The sequence below is a fragment of the Leucopleurus acutus genome (genome assembly GCF_964270905.1).
Source record: "Leucopleurus acutus genome assembly, chromosome: 2".
Lineage (NCBI taxonomy): Eukaryota > Metazoa > Chordata > Mammalia > Artiodactyla > Delphinidae > Leucopleurus > Leucopleurus acutus.
The window spans coordinates 90430525-90446504 of NC_139143.1; the positions used below are offsets into that span (position 1 = coordinate 90430525).

General features: G+C 47.8%; 1 protein-coding gene across 1 annotated transcript in view; it reads right to left on the reverse strand.

Moving 5' to 3' along the window:
- Positions 1–898: 898 nt before the first annotated feature.
- The window catches only part of PTGFRN (prostaglandin F2 receptor inhibitor), an 85616-nt gene continuing 70534 nt past the window's right edge, over positions 899–15980 (reverse strand). Inside the window, exons 7-9 of the mRNA XM_082832351.1 lie at positions 10721–10828; positions 5854–6159; positions 899–4368 (exon numbers count right to left, since the gene is read on the reverse strand). Of these exons, the coding sequence (XP_082688477.1) occupies positions 4202–4368; positions 5854–6159; positions 10721–10828 (581 nt within the window). The 3' untranslated portion in view covers positions 899–4201. The remainder of the gene's footprint in view (positions 4369–5853; positions 6160–10720; positions 10829–15980) is intronic.

The window sequence follows — 15980 nt, forward strand, 5'->3', positions numbered from 1 at the left end:
TTTCTGTGCTTAGCACAATGCCTAGGCCACAGGAGGTGTGCAAGCAAATTTCTGTTTTACTTTTAATATAAACCGAGGCGGGAACAGGCTCAGCAATAGGTATGGGACTGCTAAAGACCAGCTCTGACTGTGTCAGCATTTTGATGTGAACAGAGTCCTCCATCTTCAAGGAGAAGTGTGTAGTGTCGGGCTATTCTCCCGGCAGAACGTTAACTGTGCATTTATAAACCGCCAGTCGCTTCTATCATGCCTGGATCAGGGCCAAGGTTAGTAACCGGGACACAGACCCAGCCCCTGAAGACCTCGCGAGTGAGGTGGTCCCTGCCCGGGACACACATGGGGAAGCCCAGCCGAGGCGGAGCGGCTGCTCCAGGGGCCAGCAGGGAGGTGGGGTTCCCGGCACGTCCTCCTGTGCAAGTCCCTGAAGCCAGCGGCCTGGGGAAAAAGCACTGTTTTTATATAATACGGGGACTAGCACCTTCTGGACTAGTTTGGCTGCAGACCGGGTCATGAGCCAGAAAAGCCGTTCTGTCCCAGGCACGATATGGTCACAGAACTTGGGTGCGTTTCCTCATCTGCAGAGAGGAACAACCTCTAACTTCTCTCTTTCCTGACAGGAGTCCTATAAAGGTCATGGGAATTCACAGAAAGACCAAGAGACCATCCATCAGCGACAGGATCCTAGCCCTCACCTTTCCACTTGGTGGGAATCTCAATACTGATCCTGTTAAATCCATTTCTTCTTTTCTCTTTGGAATATCTACAATGCTTTCATAGGATTCCAAGAGATCAGAAGGTGCCCGAGTTGCAACGGGAATTCAGTCACAGTCCTTCATGCGGAGGAGATAAAAGGGTAACAGAGGCGGAGATCAAGTGCCTCACACAACTTCAATTTAAATTAAACTTCGTTTAATGAAATAAAAAACAAATGGTGCATTGCATAATATTTTGTGGTCACAGTATAAAACAATACAATTAGTTCATATAACATTGGATATGGACAAAAATACACAGGACCCTTTCTTTGTCTACGTAAAATTCAGCAGATCCGTATGTGCCACACTAAAAAAGAAAGAAAGTCAACTTTTTTCTCCTAGTTATCTGCACACAATATTTATCACTGAGAATTTGGTCAAACAGCGGAGGAGAACTTACCCAAATCCTATAGTTCCCTTCTTCCTCTGTTGTCATCGGTGAAGCTAAAAAAAGTTTCTGAAAGTAGCAAGTTGTGTAGTATTGCTTATTTTTCCTGCTAGAGAGGCTCAGTCTTTGGCTCACAGATGTCAGTGACAAAATCATGGCTGCAGGCAGTCTGCAAAGCAAGAAGCAAGAGCCACCAGGGAAAACAGACAAGGGTCTGGGCAGGAGGGGCCACCTTAACGAGGATCTTAGGGAAAGCCAGGTGGATAGGAGGGGAGAAAACACACACATAAATAAACTTCTAAATTAAGATTTAAATCCAGTTGGTGAGTCAGAGTTCCACCGTCCCATGAAAAACCTGAAACGTTGTTAAAAAGTCAGAGCTTGGATTTTCTTTTTTTAAAAAAGTGAAAAGTGTATGTAAACATTATGAAGTAAACAACTGAAAGTAATTTTGAGGCTTCTATCGGAACATAGCTTAGGCTCCTTCTGGGGATATGTTTATGATTAGAAAATTTAAAAAAGCCAAACTTTGTATTGTTTGTGTTAAGCGGTGCAATTTCATCTGTGTGAATCGTGGCTGCGTCCTTCCATTCATACCCGTGCTTCTGGCAGGAACCTTTTCCAGAAGAGCACTTAGTGGGGGCCCTATTTGGTACAACAACCGAGTACGTCTCGCACTTTGAATGGGACACACATTCCAGCCAAGTTTATGCCCCTGGAAGGAAGGAGGCCCTTGGTACAATGCCCTGGGATTTCTCCCCACTTTGTACCAGCCCAGTGGACAGAGGGTGGGGCTAGGGGGGCGGTCAATGCCTTACCAACCCCAGCCTTGAACTGCAACAGCAGTCTGAAAGGAAAAGGTACAGTGTATGAGCACGTGTCACCTTTCCTGCCAGTAAGTGTCAGTTGTGGCCCATCGTGGTTTTACGTACACCTGGGGCCACCTGGTCACGTCCAAAGCCAAGTACCCTTTCCTCCCACCAAGGGCCTGTACTACAACAATCCTGAGTCTTCTTTTAGGAGGCATGATAACTGCAAGGGCTCAAAGGGCACTGGCTGTTCCTAACACAGCACCTGTTTCTGTTTCCTGTTTGCACAATCACCTGTGACCCACCTCCTCTGGAGTGGCCCAGTTAGGAAATGACATGCAGGAAACACCCAAATCTAGTGCTATCAAGGCCTCCTTCCCTTCCTCTAGTCATCCGTGCTCTGGTGGGGCGGACCTGCTGCCCGTCTTCCCGCCACAGATGCTAGGCCTGGAATTCATTTGTGCTGCTATCATTAGTGCAAAATCTAGTTTCTATCACGTGAGTGGTCCCCTCTGTGGGCAAAACCAAAAGGAAAAAATTCGGTGGAAACTTGCCTCCTGGGGGTGACTTGATGGTAAGTACAGAACGAATCGTGGGTGACAGAGGGAGGGAAGTGGAGGGGAAGATGGTGAGCCCGAGGAGTTGGCTGTCTGGCCCATTGTGACAAAGAGCTGCACATGAATGGCCATCATTTTGTATTACTTTATTGCTCAAAACAAATGGATCTTTTTCCCCTTTGGAAGACAGAGCAGTATTAGATCCTTCAGAGCCAGGATAAAAGCACAGAGGATTGCAATGTGGGGCGTGAGTCACCAGTGAGCCTCAGGAAACCCCAATGAGATGCTTCCGAAAAGCCAGCGCTGTGCAGGGGCAGACACTTCGGGGGGGCGGAAGATCTCTTTGGGTCCGTTGTCCTTCTGGTATGAGTGATCAGGCGAAACGGACTGCTCTCAGATCTACTTTGTAGGCTGTTCACATGGCAATATAAATTGCTGGGTTTCCTTTGTGTTCCTAATAGGAAAGCAAACATACCACAAAGTATACCCTTTCCCACTAACCCCCTGCAGGGGATTTTAAAAAGACTTGAAGGACTGAAAAGGTCGTAGAAAATGCATGGTTCTTCCAGGTAATTTCTGATTCCGTGAAGTCAGTCTTGCAAGCAGCAATTCACCTCCACATTAAGGAGCCCACTCAGCCCACGAAGGATGTGGCGTGTCCGTGGTTCCCCCTGCAGACGCACAAGGCCTTTGCCTCTCACAAAGGGCGGGACAGAGAATAGAGGTGGCTTCTTCCGCCTGACACACCCCTGGCACCACTGACCCTCCGGGCACGAGCTCCAGACATCTAACTCCCAGGATCCCCCTTCTGCAATCCCCAGGGCCCCCTGAGGCATGGTGGCCTCCGAACTACGGAAGTGACTGTCTGTTCCTCTCCTTGTCCCCAACCTCCTCTTCCTTGCAGGCCTTCTTACTGCCCTGGACAGAGGTGGCTGTGCATTTTTCTTCATACGCATTCTTAAGGCTAAGGTGGCAAGATAAGGTGCTTGGTGGAGAGCCAAATTCTCAATTCCAGGGCCATTTCAGCACTCGCACATAAAGCAGATACGAAAGAAATGGAAAGGGGGCAGAGAAGCAAAAAACCCAACCAGAACAAAATGCATCTGGGCTCGATAGGAGGTTACGGACTGCAGGTTTAGATTTCAAATGTGGTCTAAACCCCCTGAAAATAGGGGGTGGGGGAGGGTAGTAAAAGCCACACATTAGCCTTCGGCACTGGTCTGTGTTGTCCCTCGGCAGGGGTGGAGGGTCGCCTTTAGCAGCTCTCTCAGCACATGCCTCCGACTCAGAAGTCGGCCCTTCCGTTCTCACCCGAGACAAAGAACTCTGAACGCCTTCACCCCTTCCTCACCACAACCCCTCGAAACAAAGGGTAGAAACACACACAAGCCAGAGATCTATAAACCAGTAGGAGAAAAAAATTAGACAGAGGTTAACCATTAAAAAGCCGCCGTCGGGAAAACACACACTCGATTGTTCTGTCAGAAAGTGCTGTGGGAAGAAGAGCCGTGTGCTGGTAAACATGTCCGCGCTCAGAACTTGACATGCAGAAAAGAGAGAGCGCCGAGTCCCACCTGAGATTAGAGAGGACTGGTTTTTAGTGTAACACACATCACGTTAAAAGATCACTGTCCTCTTCTCGCCCAAACTGCTCCTCGAACGTCCCTGCATCCCGGCCTTTCCCGGCACCGGCTAGTCCATCTCCATGGACATGAGCCGGCGGCGCTCCCGCCTGGTCTCCTGGACCTCCTTCTTACAGCACCAGTGCGAGCTGCAGTACCCGATGAGGCAGGACAGGAGCCCGATGACCGTGGACAGGCCGACGCCGATCAGCAGCGGGTACTTGAAGGCGTTCAACACTGGGAGGGAAAGACCAGAGGGAACGGGTCAGTGATGCGGGGCGGGCCTCGGAGAAGACCGCCGCCTCCCCTCTCCAACGCCACGGCGTCTCCACCGGGGATCTGACCTCATGCATCCTGTACCCGGCACCTGGCATGGTGCTTGAGACAAGAGCAGCTCGCCCATACGTGTCCAAAAAATGAGCAAAAGTCTCCCCACCCAGTTCTGTGCGGGAAGGCAGCAGAAAGCCAGAAAAAAAAAAAAAAAAGATTCTCCTTCAATGTCTTTGAATGTCAACTTGCTTTTTAGGGTTTTGGCAGGAGATTGATTTTTAAAAGTCAGTATAAGGGCACCACACATTCGGTAGCAGATGCGTCCTTAAAAAAACCATACATAAATCAATTCTATGCATCAGATAACTGAAGTGTACTAGGGGAGCTATTTTAAGTAACACTATAGTAAATTATCTAGCAAAGTGAATAATCACTCCCTACTTGTTTAGTAAATCTGGGTTTTCATATGGAGTGACTGCAAGCAAGACATTTCTAAGAGGCAAATATGGTATAAATGACTCAGTTGCGGGAATGTACAAACACTGTTTAGATCCCACACCCTCAAATCCCACGTCCCCGTCCCCCAAAGTACCAGCATGCCTTGGGTGGAGGCTGGCACTGTGGTTGTTTGCCTGACATTTAATACAACAGCCCCAGGAGAGATTATTATCCCATTTAACAAGAGAGGAAACGAAGGATTAGAAAGGCTAAGTCACCTGTGGAAGAGCTGGGGTTCCAATTCCAGTCTCCGCCAAACTGACACATCACCAGGGGAACACACTCAAAGGCTCCTACTTAATCCTTGGTGGTACCTGGACTTGAATTCTCTCCATGAGTGTTTTCAGTTAACATTCACTCTGACACTTTTTGCAGAGAAGACATGTTTCTCATTAACCAAGGAACAACTGCCCACACTCTGAGAGGCCAGGGAGCAGAGGCGTGGGAAGGGGGCCTGCTGACCATGGCGCTTTAGGCTGACTGTGGTGGTCGGTGTAGGCCAAGGCTGGGAGCTCCCCCTCCCATCCAGGAGGAACACCCTTTACCAAGAAGCAGAACCAGCAGGAGGACAAGAGGGGCAGGAACCCACTTGCAGCCCCTCCTAGAGACCTGGACCCACTCTCCTGATCTGGTCTCTGCCCCTGCCTGGTGGTATCCGTGCCAACCCGGGGACACAGCAAAGTGGGTGTGTACAGAATTTAGAGAAAGCATCGAAAATCTTTCCCATAAGTCTTAAAAATCATTTCCCAGTGGAAGCTCCAGCACACACGATACCAAAGCTGGGAAAACAGCAAGGGCTGTGTGTGCTCTTTCTGGGTACAGGCCCGGGCCAGGCTAGAGAGAAAGCAGGCACATTCCTCAAAGGGTGGGAACCTGGATCCCGTCAGCGGCAGCAGAGCGTGGAGAGAAGACATTCCCCAAACACCAAGAGGGTTATTTGCGTGTCATTCTTACCATCCATCTTCACAGTTATAAAGATGGGCTTGGACTGGATCTCTGCCTCTTTCTGCCAGGAACCGGTGGGTGACTTCACCCACGGAGTCACGGAACAGTAGTAGTTGCCAAAGTCCTGGTCCTCGGAGCCATGCACTTGCAGCAAGAACTCTAGCACGCTCACGCGCTCCAGGCTGAGGTCGCTCTTCCAGTCCCTCTGGGCCGTGTTCACAATCCCCTTCCGATCCAGGGACGACAGGAGGACGGGAGCCTTGTCCAGGCCGAAGGAGTGCACCGCAAACCAGGTCACGTCAAAGGCCATGTCGTCTATGGATGACCAAGCCAAAACACTGGGGTCAGTGCCACAGGCACAGGTACCAAGTACGGCTAACATGCCTGTAACCTGACTGTGGGCCAGCACGGCCCTACGTGCCTTGGGTCTCCCCAAATCCTCTCAACAACACCCCATGATGAAGGTACTGTCACACTTGCCACTCTGTGGCGGGACCAAATAACTGAGGTCACACAGCAAGGAACTCACAGAGCACGTGGCTTAATCCAGGAGTCTAGCTCCAGAATGCACCCTCTTCACCACGCCACTGCCACTACCCAGCTGAAGGAGCACAGCCTCAAACTGTCTCCTCCAGAGAACACGGGATGAAAGGCTGGTGGTATGTGGTGACATCGAACGCTCTGTCTCCCAAAGAAAGCAGGGTCCTTTGGCATTTTAGGCAGAAGAACCCACGACAGGAAGGACACGAAAGTCATAAGGAATGACCTGGACATAAAGTGAATCGTACAAAATGGAGAGTTGTAAACAGTTTAGATTTTATTGTTCACTGTGATTTTTTTTTCCCCCCTGAAGTGCTTAAGTTCAAAACAAGAGGAAAAAAATGTCAAGCTGAGAAAATTGAACACAGTTTAACAGTCCCAGAGAGTAATGCTGCGGAATCGTAAAGTACTCTGCAAAATTAAGGTTCTAACAGCCTCACATAAATTAATATGGGCATAAGAGAAAGACGACTTTGGCACAAGTGGTAGTTCTCATAGAACGTGGAAATAGAGTGCACATCCTAAACCTCTGACCTCTTCTTTTGACTGCTACCAAGTGATACCAGCTGTGTCAGGTCTGAGAGTCACCCAGCAAGCAAGAAAGGACTGGGAGGCCACAAACACTGCTTTATCTTACAATCGCTTGACGGGGCTTTCTGTACACATGTTAAATAACATAATTTTTGTTAAACAAAAAGTAACATCCGGGCTTCCCTGGTGGCGCAGTGGTTGAGAGTCCGCCTGCCAATGCAGGGGACACGGGTTCGTGCCCCAGTCCGGGAGGGTCCTGCATGCCACAGAGCGGCTGGGCCCGTGAGCCATGGCCACTGAGCCTGCGCGTCCGGAGCCTGTGCTCCGCAACGGGAGAGGCCACAACAGTGCAAGGCCCGCATACAGCAAAAAAAAAAAAAAAAAAGTAACATCCATTTAGTAAAAATACACTAATAACCTCAAAAAGCATATTATAAGGCAAATAAATTACATTCAGATTCTTACATATTAAAAAAAGAATATAAGCAAAACTAGAAGCAGGAATTTTTTTTGGGGGGCCACATCACATGGCTCGTGGGATCTTAGTTCCCCAAACCAGGGATCGAACCCTGCAGTGGAAACGTGGAGTCCTAACCACTGGACAGCCAGGGAATTCCCCAAAAGCAAGAATTTCTAAAAAATTATTCAAATGGTAATTCCTTTTCAACTCAGTCTAAAAATGTTAAGGGCCACAGGCAAATCTCAACTCTACATGTGTGATGTCAGCCCTCTACTCTGATGCAGCAAAATATCATTTATTCCTCCCCATCGACCCACCGTGGCCCTTGAACACAACATTTGATTGTTCCGAGGGTGAGGGTCATCTCTTGCAAGAAGACCAACACCCTGGGGGCAGAGGGAGTGAGGTCAACGTCCTCACACCCTCACAGTGCCCAGGCAGAGTGGGCCCCCAGATCACTCCCAGGTCCTCAGTGAAAACTAGTTCAGTGTCGGTGTCACCTGCAGGCGCCGGGTGGTTACTGAAGGCAAAGAGTCACAGCTGTGTCCCCATTACTTGTGTCCAGACTCTAACCCCAGTCCCGCTGTGCCGTACAGTGCGGTGGCCAGGCTGCAGGGTCAGGCTACCCGGGCTAGAATCCCAGCACTGGCTCTTGTTAGCCTAGTGACCTGGGTGAGTCACTTAAGTTCCCTGTGACTTAGTTTCCTTATCTGGAAAAGGAAATTACAATAGCACCCATAGTTAGTTAGCTTTATAAAATGCTTAGAACGGCACCTGGAATATAGGAAGCACTCAATAATAATTGGCCGCCATGAACATCCTTACCGCCACAGTTCAACATACACGGTCTGTACTAAGAGATGCTGTAACAGGAAGGGTACTGCCGCCTGCAGCAGATGCTCGTGGTGCTCTGCCCCAAACAGCTGGATCGCTGGACCCCCAGATGCTGCAGGTGCTGGCTGCTAAGCTCTCACACCGGTACCCTTCTCCAGAGGACTGGCCTTAGCTGACAGAAGCCACCTCCCGGAGAGCCACCCCGGAGGTGAAGAAACACTACCCCTCCCCAGCCATTCACTGTGGATAATGACTGACAAATTGGGGTGGCGGGGATATAAAAGCCCAGTCCCTTAGCTCAAGGAGGTCACACTCTGTGGTGCAACCCATGTTCTGGAGCTCCCCACAGGGAGTTAGACTTGTTTTGAAGATCTTTGCCTGGTTTCCTTCCCTGCTCTATCCTGACTCCCTCACTCCCTCATCGTTTCCTCCTGAGGGCACATCTTCAATTAATCACTCGCACGCTTGTCTCAGGCTTTGCTTCTAGGGAACCTGACCTAAGACACCACCTCTAAAGGGCCGTGGTCTCCCCCTGCCCCTCCCCCTGCCTTGGCACTCAGCCCACTTGGGCCACATGTCCTTTCCGGAAGAGAATTCCTTCACAGCCCACAGGATGCGAGAGGAAAAACGAAATTACGACCTGTGTTTAATTATTCAGAATCTTCCACCCATGCAGTCTAAGAGCGCAAAGTTCTGGAAAATTGTGATCTGCAAGATAACAGCTACCTATAGCTTCTGCAATTACACTGGAGGAAAAGACTTATATTAAGGGCACAGCTGGTGACCCATCAATTTACTGAGAAAGAGCATTTAAATGATTTATTTTTGTATATCTCTATAAATGAGCTTTTAAAATTAAAAAAAATTTTATAAATGAGCTTTAAGGGTAAAAATGGTATTACATTATTCCAACTTTTGAAAAGGATCGCACCGCCTACCGCCCATTCCCGGCAGTCTCCACAGATGTCGTGGCTCAGTCAAGACCTAGAGGCTCCTCCTTCCTAAGCCCCAGGACAGAGCTGACCGCTCTGTTGTTTTGGATGGGTGTTTTTCTTTGCCTTTCCTTACATCTTCCACAAACTCTTCTCCTTTTTCCTACCTCTAAAGCTCAACCACGTTCAAGTCCCCTGTGAGAGTCAATTTCGGTATCAATCAACTCGTCCAGGGGTCAGTAAACTACAGCCTGCAGGTCCAATCCAGCCTACCGCCTGTTTCTGTAAATAAAGTTTCACTGGAACGCAGCCAGGCCCATCTGTTTACATTGCTCTCTTCGGCTGCTCTCTCTCTACAACGGCAGAGTACAGTAGCTGCTGTAGAGATCATCTGGCCCACAGCGCCAAAAATACTTTCTACCTGGGCCCTTTACAGAAAAGGTTTGCTGACCCTGGACTAGCCGCACCTGAACCTTCAACTGGAGTCCCTGCAGTAGCCAGACCTCAGGGGGTGGCGGCCCGAGCCCCTCTGCTGTTGGTCACACCAGATCCAATACAGCCCACCCTCACTTCGCTGACAGCCTGCCCTTAACACAGAATGTAGACCTGCTTCCAGTTTCCACCCCAGGGCCACACATCCCGTGGTCTCTGCACAGAACTTAGTGAACCCTGCACAATTTGGCCTTTTTGAGGCACAGATCTGTGTGAGGGCACAGCTCTGCTTATGATGGGGTGGGCAGTACAAAGACACCCAAGGTCAGAGCACGGGCATCCCCCAGGCGGTGAGTCAGGGTATCCACGAGCGCTTTAGGAGAAGGCAGAGGTGGCTACAGTCCTGCTCAGCAACAGAGACACACCTACATGCATTTAATGTTCTTTCAAACCCTGAGGGTCTACGAGTGAGAAGAACAGCACCGCGTACTAAGGGGGCCAAGGAGAAAAAGTGTAAGGCTGCTGGCCCACAGCTGTTAGGTATCCTGTTGGCAGTACTAGTATTCTCTGCAAAGAAAAGATTTACAAAGATTTCCTAAGAATTTAAACTACAATAGCTCCCCGTGGTTACTTGCTACTCATTTCCTCTGCTCTGTATTTCTTCAGAGTGTTAATCGCTATCTGATATTATATCATATGGTGATTTCTTTCTTGTTTGTCTCCTTAACTAGGCTGCAAGCTCTATGAGGGCAGACATGGTGCATTTTGATCACTCCTCTATTTCCAGCAACTAGAACAGCACCTGTTTATAGGAGTTCAATAAATAGCTGAACGAATGGATGAATGAATGAAAGACAAAAAGCGAGGGAGCCAGACTCTGCCAGTGGGCTGCAAACGAGATTGAATCAGCCCCCGAAGTGGCCACTAGATCACCCTGAGAACACATTCAAATGTCTGGTTGTGTTTCCAAATCATCAAACAGATAGTTGCATCCATTCAACACCTACTGAATACTGCCGGGCTCGGAAGTTTGGGAATAAACAGCCAATCCAATCCCTGACCTCCACATCTGTGTAACATAGTGGGGATGATATGAGAAACACTTACAAAAAGAAATACGGGGAAGGGGAAGGATGGAGAAAAGTACCTGGATCCAGGGCTGCTCCTTCAACAGTGATGATACAAAACAATTTGATGAGATCTCCCCGGATGACTGATGGCGCGTCCGAGTGCACAGAGGCATTAAATATAGGACCTGGAAGAAAGCAATGCCACTTCGTGATCCTCTTTCACACTTCTGTTTAAATCCTGTTCTTGGTGTGCAAATGGGCATCTAAATGTGGGATCCCCTTCCTTGGAACTGAGCTAGAAATTCACAAAATAGGTGTCCTAAGATTGCTTTCCTTCTCTTCAGAGAGACATGTGCATTAAGTATATGAGCTTCATCTTAAGATTACAACCATGGTCTCATTTGAAGGCCACCCACCTCCCATCCTGGTACAGCCTGGGCTGTTTCTGGCTGCACATGGTTCACTTCCAGGCCAGACTGGCTCAGATGCCAGAGGGTTCAGGACTAAATCAGGGACGCTTTTGGTCCCGAAAGAGTGAGCAGCCTCATTGTATTGGGTGCTGGCGACGGGCCCTGCTATTAAGAGGCTGAAATCCAGTAATGCCAACAATGACGACATTTCTATAAAGCATGGTGGGAGCACTGAAGGCGATTCATTCCAATCTGCTGTGAGAAACTGAGGAAATGTGGAAACTCCTTTTAAAAACTACCCAGGGACTTCCCTGGTGGCGCAGTGGTTAAGAATCCACCTGCCAATGCAGGGGAAACGGGTTCAAGCCCTGGCCTGGGAAGATCCCGCATGCTGCGGAGCAACTAAGCCCGTGCCACAACTAATGAGCCTGCGCTCTAGAGCCTGCGAGCCACCACTACTGAGCCCGTGTGCCACAACTACTGAAGCCCGCGAGCCTAGAGCCTGTGCTCCGCAACAAGAGAAGCCACTGCAATGAGAAGCCCGTGCATCGCAACGAAGAGTAGCCCCCGCTCGCCGCAACCAGAGAAAGCCCGGGCACAGCAACAAAGACCCAACGCAGCCAAAAATAAAAATAAAAAATAAATAAATTTACAAAAATAAATAAATAAACATAAAAACTACTCAGATAGGATCTGTCTTGCATACCTTTCTGAAACTCTCCCTTGATACCCAGTTTACTTTTATAAAAGACCCCTTTCCTTCTTCCAAAGGCCAGAGGATGTTTCTACACAAACCATGCTGACTCCTCATTGTATCATCGACTCACTGCAAGGCAGAGTTGTTCCAAGTTTCTAAGTTGTAAGGCAATGAGCCTATGCATGAGCAAGAAAATGTGAAGAATTAAGTCAAAAGAATTTAGGGCTAGAAGTTAATAATATTTACCATAGAGTCAGTTGGATGCATTTGACTGTAGGCATAATTATTATTGTGCTATTTCATAACTAGGCACAAATAAATGACTTAATAAATTAAAAAAAAATAGGTATGCCTTGTATGCAAGAAATCTGCAGCTCCGATCCCCTCCTTAGGCAGAGAGAAGGGCTAGGTACTGCATTCTGTTTTTAACCCCTTTACAGCTCACTTTTAGGTGACAGTGTTACATAGCTTTAGGTCAATCTGATCCTAAGAGCTTAATATTTACCATATGCCAATTCCTAATGTCTAGGAATAGGCAAAAACCTGAAGAAGATTCCAGAACACCAATGCTAGGGAATTTCCCTTGGGTTTTCTGGAAAGCAAAGATAGATGGCCCTGGACAATGATTCTGAAACTCACTAGAAGCTAAGAATACAGGTGTAACTACCTTTAAAATCAGATTACCAGAAAGGAAAAGGTACTTTTTGTTTTAACATCCAAAAGAAATGACTGTGAGAAAGAGAGTAAAAGGTCATATGAACCAATGAGGCAAAAAACTGAAAAGACTATACTTTCATTTCAACATGAGTAGTAAGATGAATTCATCAGATGGCTTTCTTAACACCGAGTCCGTGAGTAATCCGTGTTTTGCTGGGAGAAGGGTGAAGGTCGGTTGTAGAACATGGAAACCTTAAGGCACTAGGCAGCCCTGGGCAGGTTCTGCTGAGTACTCAGATTCAGTCTAGGGCATGGAGAACGTAACAGAATGGCAGTCCCAGGACATGGGGAAAGGGATGAAAGCAAAAAGGACAAGGAAACTTTACCTACTTCTAGACATCACATCCTTCAATTAACTCGGCTCAGCCATGGTTCCCTCAGGTCCTTACCACCCTGGATTTGCTCTGTTTATAGCAGTGAGGTGGGAAAGGATTAAGCCGGTTGCTCTGAGTTGGCTCAGTGGTAATGACTGGGGGGACTTCATGCCATATATGGTCATCCATGAGGACAGGTTAGTAGCGACCACGGTGAGCAATGGGGACTGAATTTTTTTTCTCTGACTAGAAATTTCATGGTTATAAATAGAACTATACTATGGGGCTTTCTTAAAGTATCCAGACCCCTTCTAAGAGAACACAAGATAATAAAACACAAGGAGATCCTCATAATGGATTTAGGTTCTTATTTACTTAATTTGAAACAGCAGAGAAATTTGGACATATTTCCTTTACTTTATTTGGACAAATTTCCTTACCTAATTTGGACAAATTTCACTTTTTCTTTATATTTCCAAAAAAAGTCCAAAATGCCTTCTAGGTCACAAGTTACTGTTCTCATTTCCCCTCATGGCCGTGGGAACAACAGAGCATTTGTGCCATGCTCATCATGCAGACAAGGACCAGGGAAAAAGCCTGCATTGTGAACTATTCACAGCAGTGGATTTCCTTCGAACGAAATGAACAACTCACTGTTAATGTGGGTCATTATCCCAGGCTTAGAAATATTTTTATTATGGTCAATTTCTGTGGTAATGCTGTTTTCTTGAGGGGATGTGTCTGGTTAACTTCACAGATGACAAACTACAGCACAGATAATTTAAGTGAACAACCAGAGTCACTACATGTCCCTGGATTCCTAGTCTGCAGAGCACATGGACCACTTAGCATTTAAACACAAACATTGACACAAACCATGCTCCAACTCTCGCCCCTAAAAAAAGGTTGTAAATGACAGTATTTTTGTGAAAGCCAAAACTACAGACTGTCTGCATGTCCATCAATAGGATAATGGTTAACCAAATTCTAGCAAGTGTAGTCATTAAAGTTGGTATTTACCTAGAATTTTTTATAACACGGAAAACGCTTATCTTATAATGGTGGGGGAGGGCAGAAAGCAGGTCATAAAATTGCATATACAGCCTGATTTCAAAGTTATGAAGAAAACATGCAAGGGAAAAATTCTAGGAAGACGAATACCACCAATTAACAGTCTCTGGTAAGATTATAGGTGATCCTTCCTTGTATTTTACTGTATTTTCAAACTTCTCTGTTAAGGAGAAAAACTTTATTATTCTTCTTTTAAAAGGCCAAAGTCCTTCACATCATCACATTTAAACCATATTATTCCTCCTCATACTTTGAATCAGTAGAAGTTACAACTCAGTAGGACCCCTTGGGGAACACAGTCCGCATACCAAGAGGCAAGTGTCCTGAAAGCAGAGGACAGAAAGGTGGACCCCAGGAAGGATCTCTTTGTTACATGCGTTTTACCGTGTGCTGCTAATTTTTAGGAAGTAAAGGCTCTCAGTATCAAGCCAATGTTTCCTTGGAGCTATTCGGGGCTACGGCATTGTGCTGGGTGCTGGATTTGATGGCAGCTCCTCTTAATTAAACTGTGAACTGGCCATGACAACTCCGTGGATTAAACAAAGCAAAAACCTGAGGCAGTCTATTCAACCTGTAAGCTACAGTGATTTCATCTGTTATGTGGAGACTTAAAGAACTGAGAAATAGATTCAATTCCCATTCCTCACCTAGAAATACATACGGAAGATTTTGTCTCCCCTCTTTCTAAACACAGTTTTAAAGAAACATCAAATAACGAATGTAAAACAAATTGGAATAAAATCCTATAGGCAATAAAACAGATACACAGATAAAGGGCAAAAACCACACATAATCATCTGAATCTCAATAGTTAACAGAAAAAGCGTTTGACAACACCCAACACTTCATCACGATAAAAACACTCAACAGATTAGGAATGAAAGAAAACTTCCTCAACTCAATATTTGGTGTCTATGAAAAACCCACAGTGACCATGATACTTAAGGGTAAAAGATACTTCATGGGGAAAGTTCCCCCTAAGATCAGGAACAAGAAAAGGATGTCCACTTGTGTCACTACTATTCACCACTGTACTAGATTCTAGCCAGAGCAATTAGGCAAGAAAAATAATTAGAAGGCATTTAGTAAAACTGAATGGAAGAAATAAAACCATCTCTATTTGTATCAATAGATCACATGATCCTATATTTAAAAAGCCTAAGTAGGCCGGGGGGAAGATGGCGGAAGAGTAAGATGCGGAGATCACCTTCCTCCCCACAGATACATCAGAAATACATCTACACGTGGAACAACTCCTACAGAACACCCACTGAACGCTGGCAGAAGACCTCAGACCTCCCAAAAGGCAAGAAACTCCCCACGTACCTGGGTAGGGCAAAAGAAAAAAGAATAAACAGAGACAAAAGGATAGGGACGGAACCTGCACCAGTGGGAGGGAGCTGTGAAGGAGGAAAGGTTTCCACACACTAGAAGCCCCTTTGTGAGCGGAGACTGTGGGTGGTGGAGGTGGGGGAGCTTCGGGGCCGCGGAGGAGAGCGCAGCAACAGGGGTGCGGAGGGCAAAGCGAGGTGATTCCCGCACAGAGGATCAGGGCCGACCGGCACTCACCAGCCCGAGAGGCTTGTCTGCTCACCCGCCGGGGCGGGCGGGGCTGGGAGTTGAGGCTCAGGCTTCGGTCGGAGCTCCGGGAGAGGACTGGGGTTGGCGGCGTGAGCACAGCCTGCAGGGGGTTAGCGCACCACGGCTAGCTGGGAGGGAGTCCGGGGAAAAGTCTGTACTTGCCGAAGAGGCAAGAGACTTTTTCTTCCCTCTTTGTTTCCTGGTGCGCGAGGAGGGGGGATTCAGAGCGCTACTTAAAGGAGCTCCAGAGACGGGTGCGAGCCGCGGCTAACAGCGCGGACCCCAGAGACGGGCATGAGACGCTAACGCTGAACTGTCGCCACCAAGAAGCCTGTGTGCGAGCACAGGTCACTCTCCACACCTCCCCTCCTGGGAGCCTGTGCAGCCCGCCACTGCCAGGGTCCCATGATCCAGGGACAACTTCCCCGGGAGAACGCACGGCGCACCTCAGGCTGGCGCAACATCACGCTGGCCTCTGCCGCCGCAGGCTCGTCCCACATCGTGCCCCTCCCTCCCCCTCGGCCTGAGTGAGCCAGAGCCCCCGAAT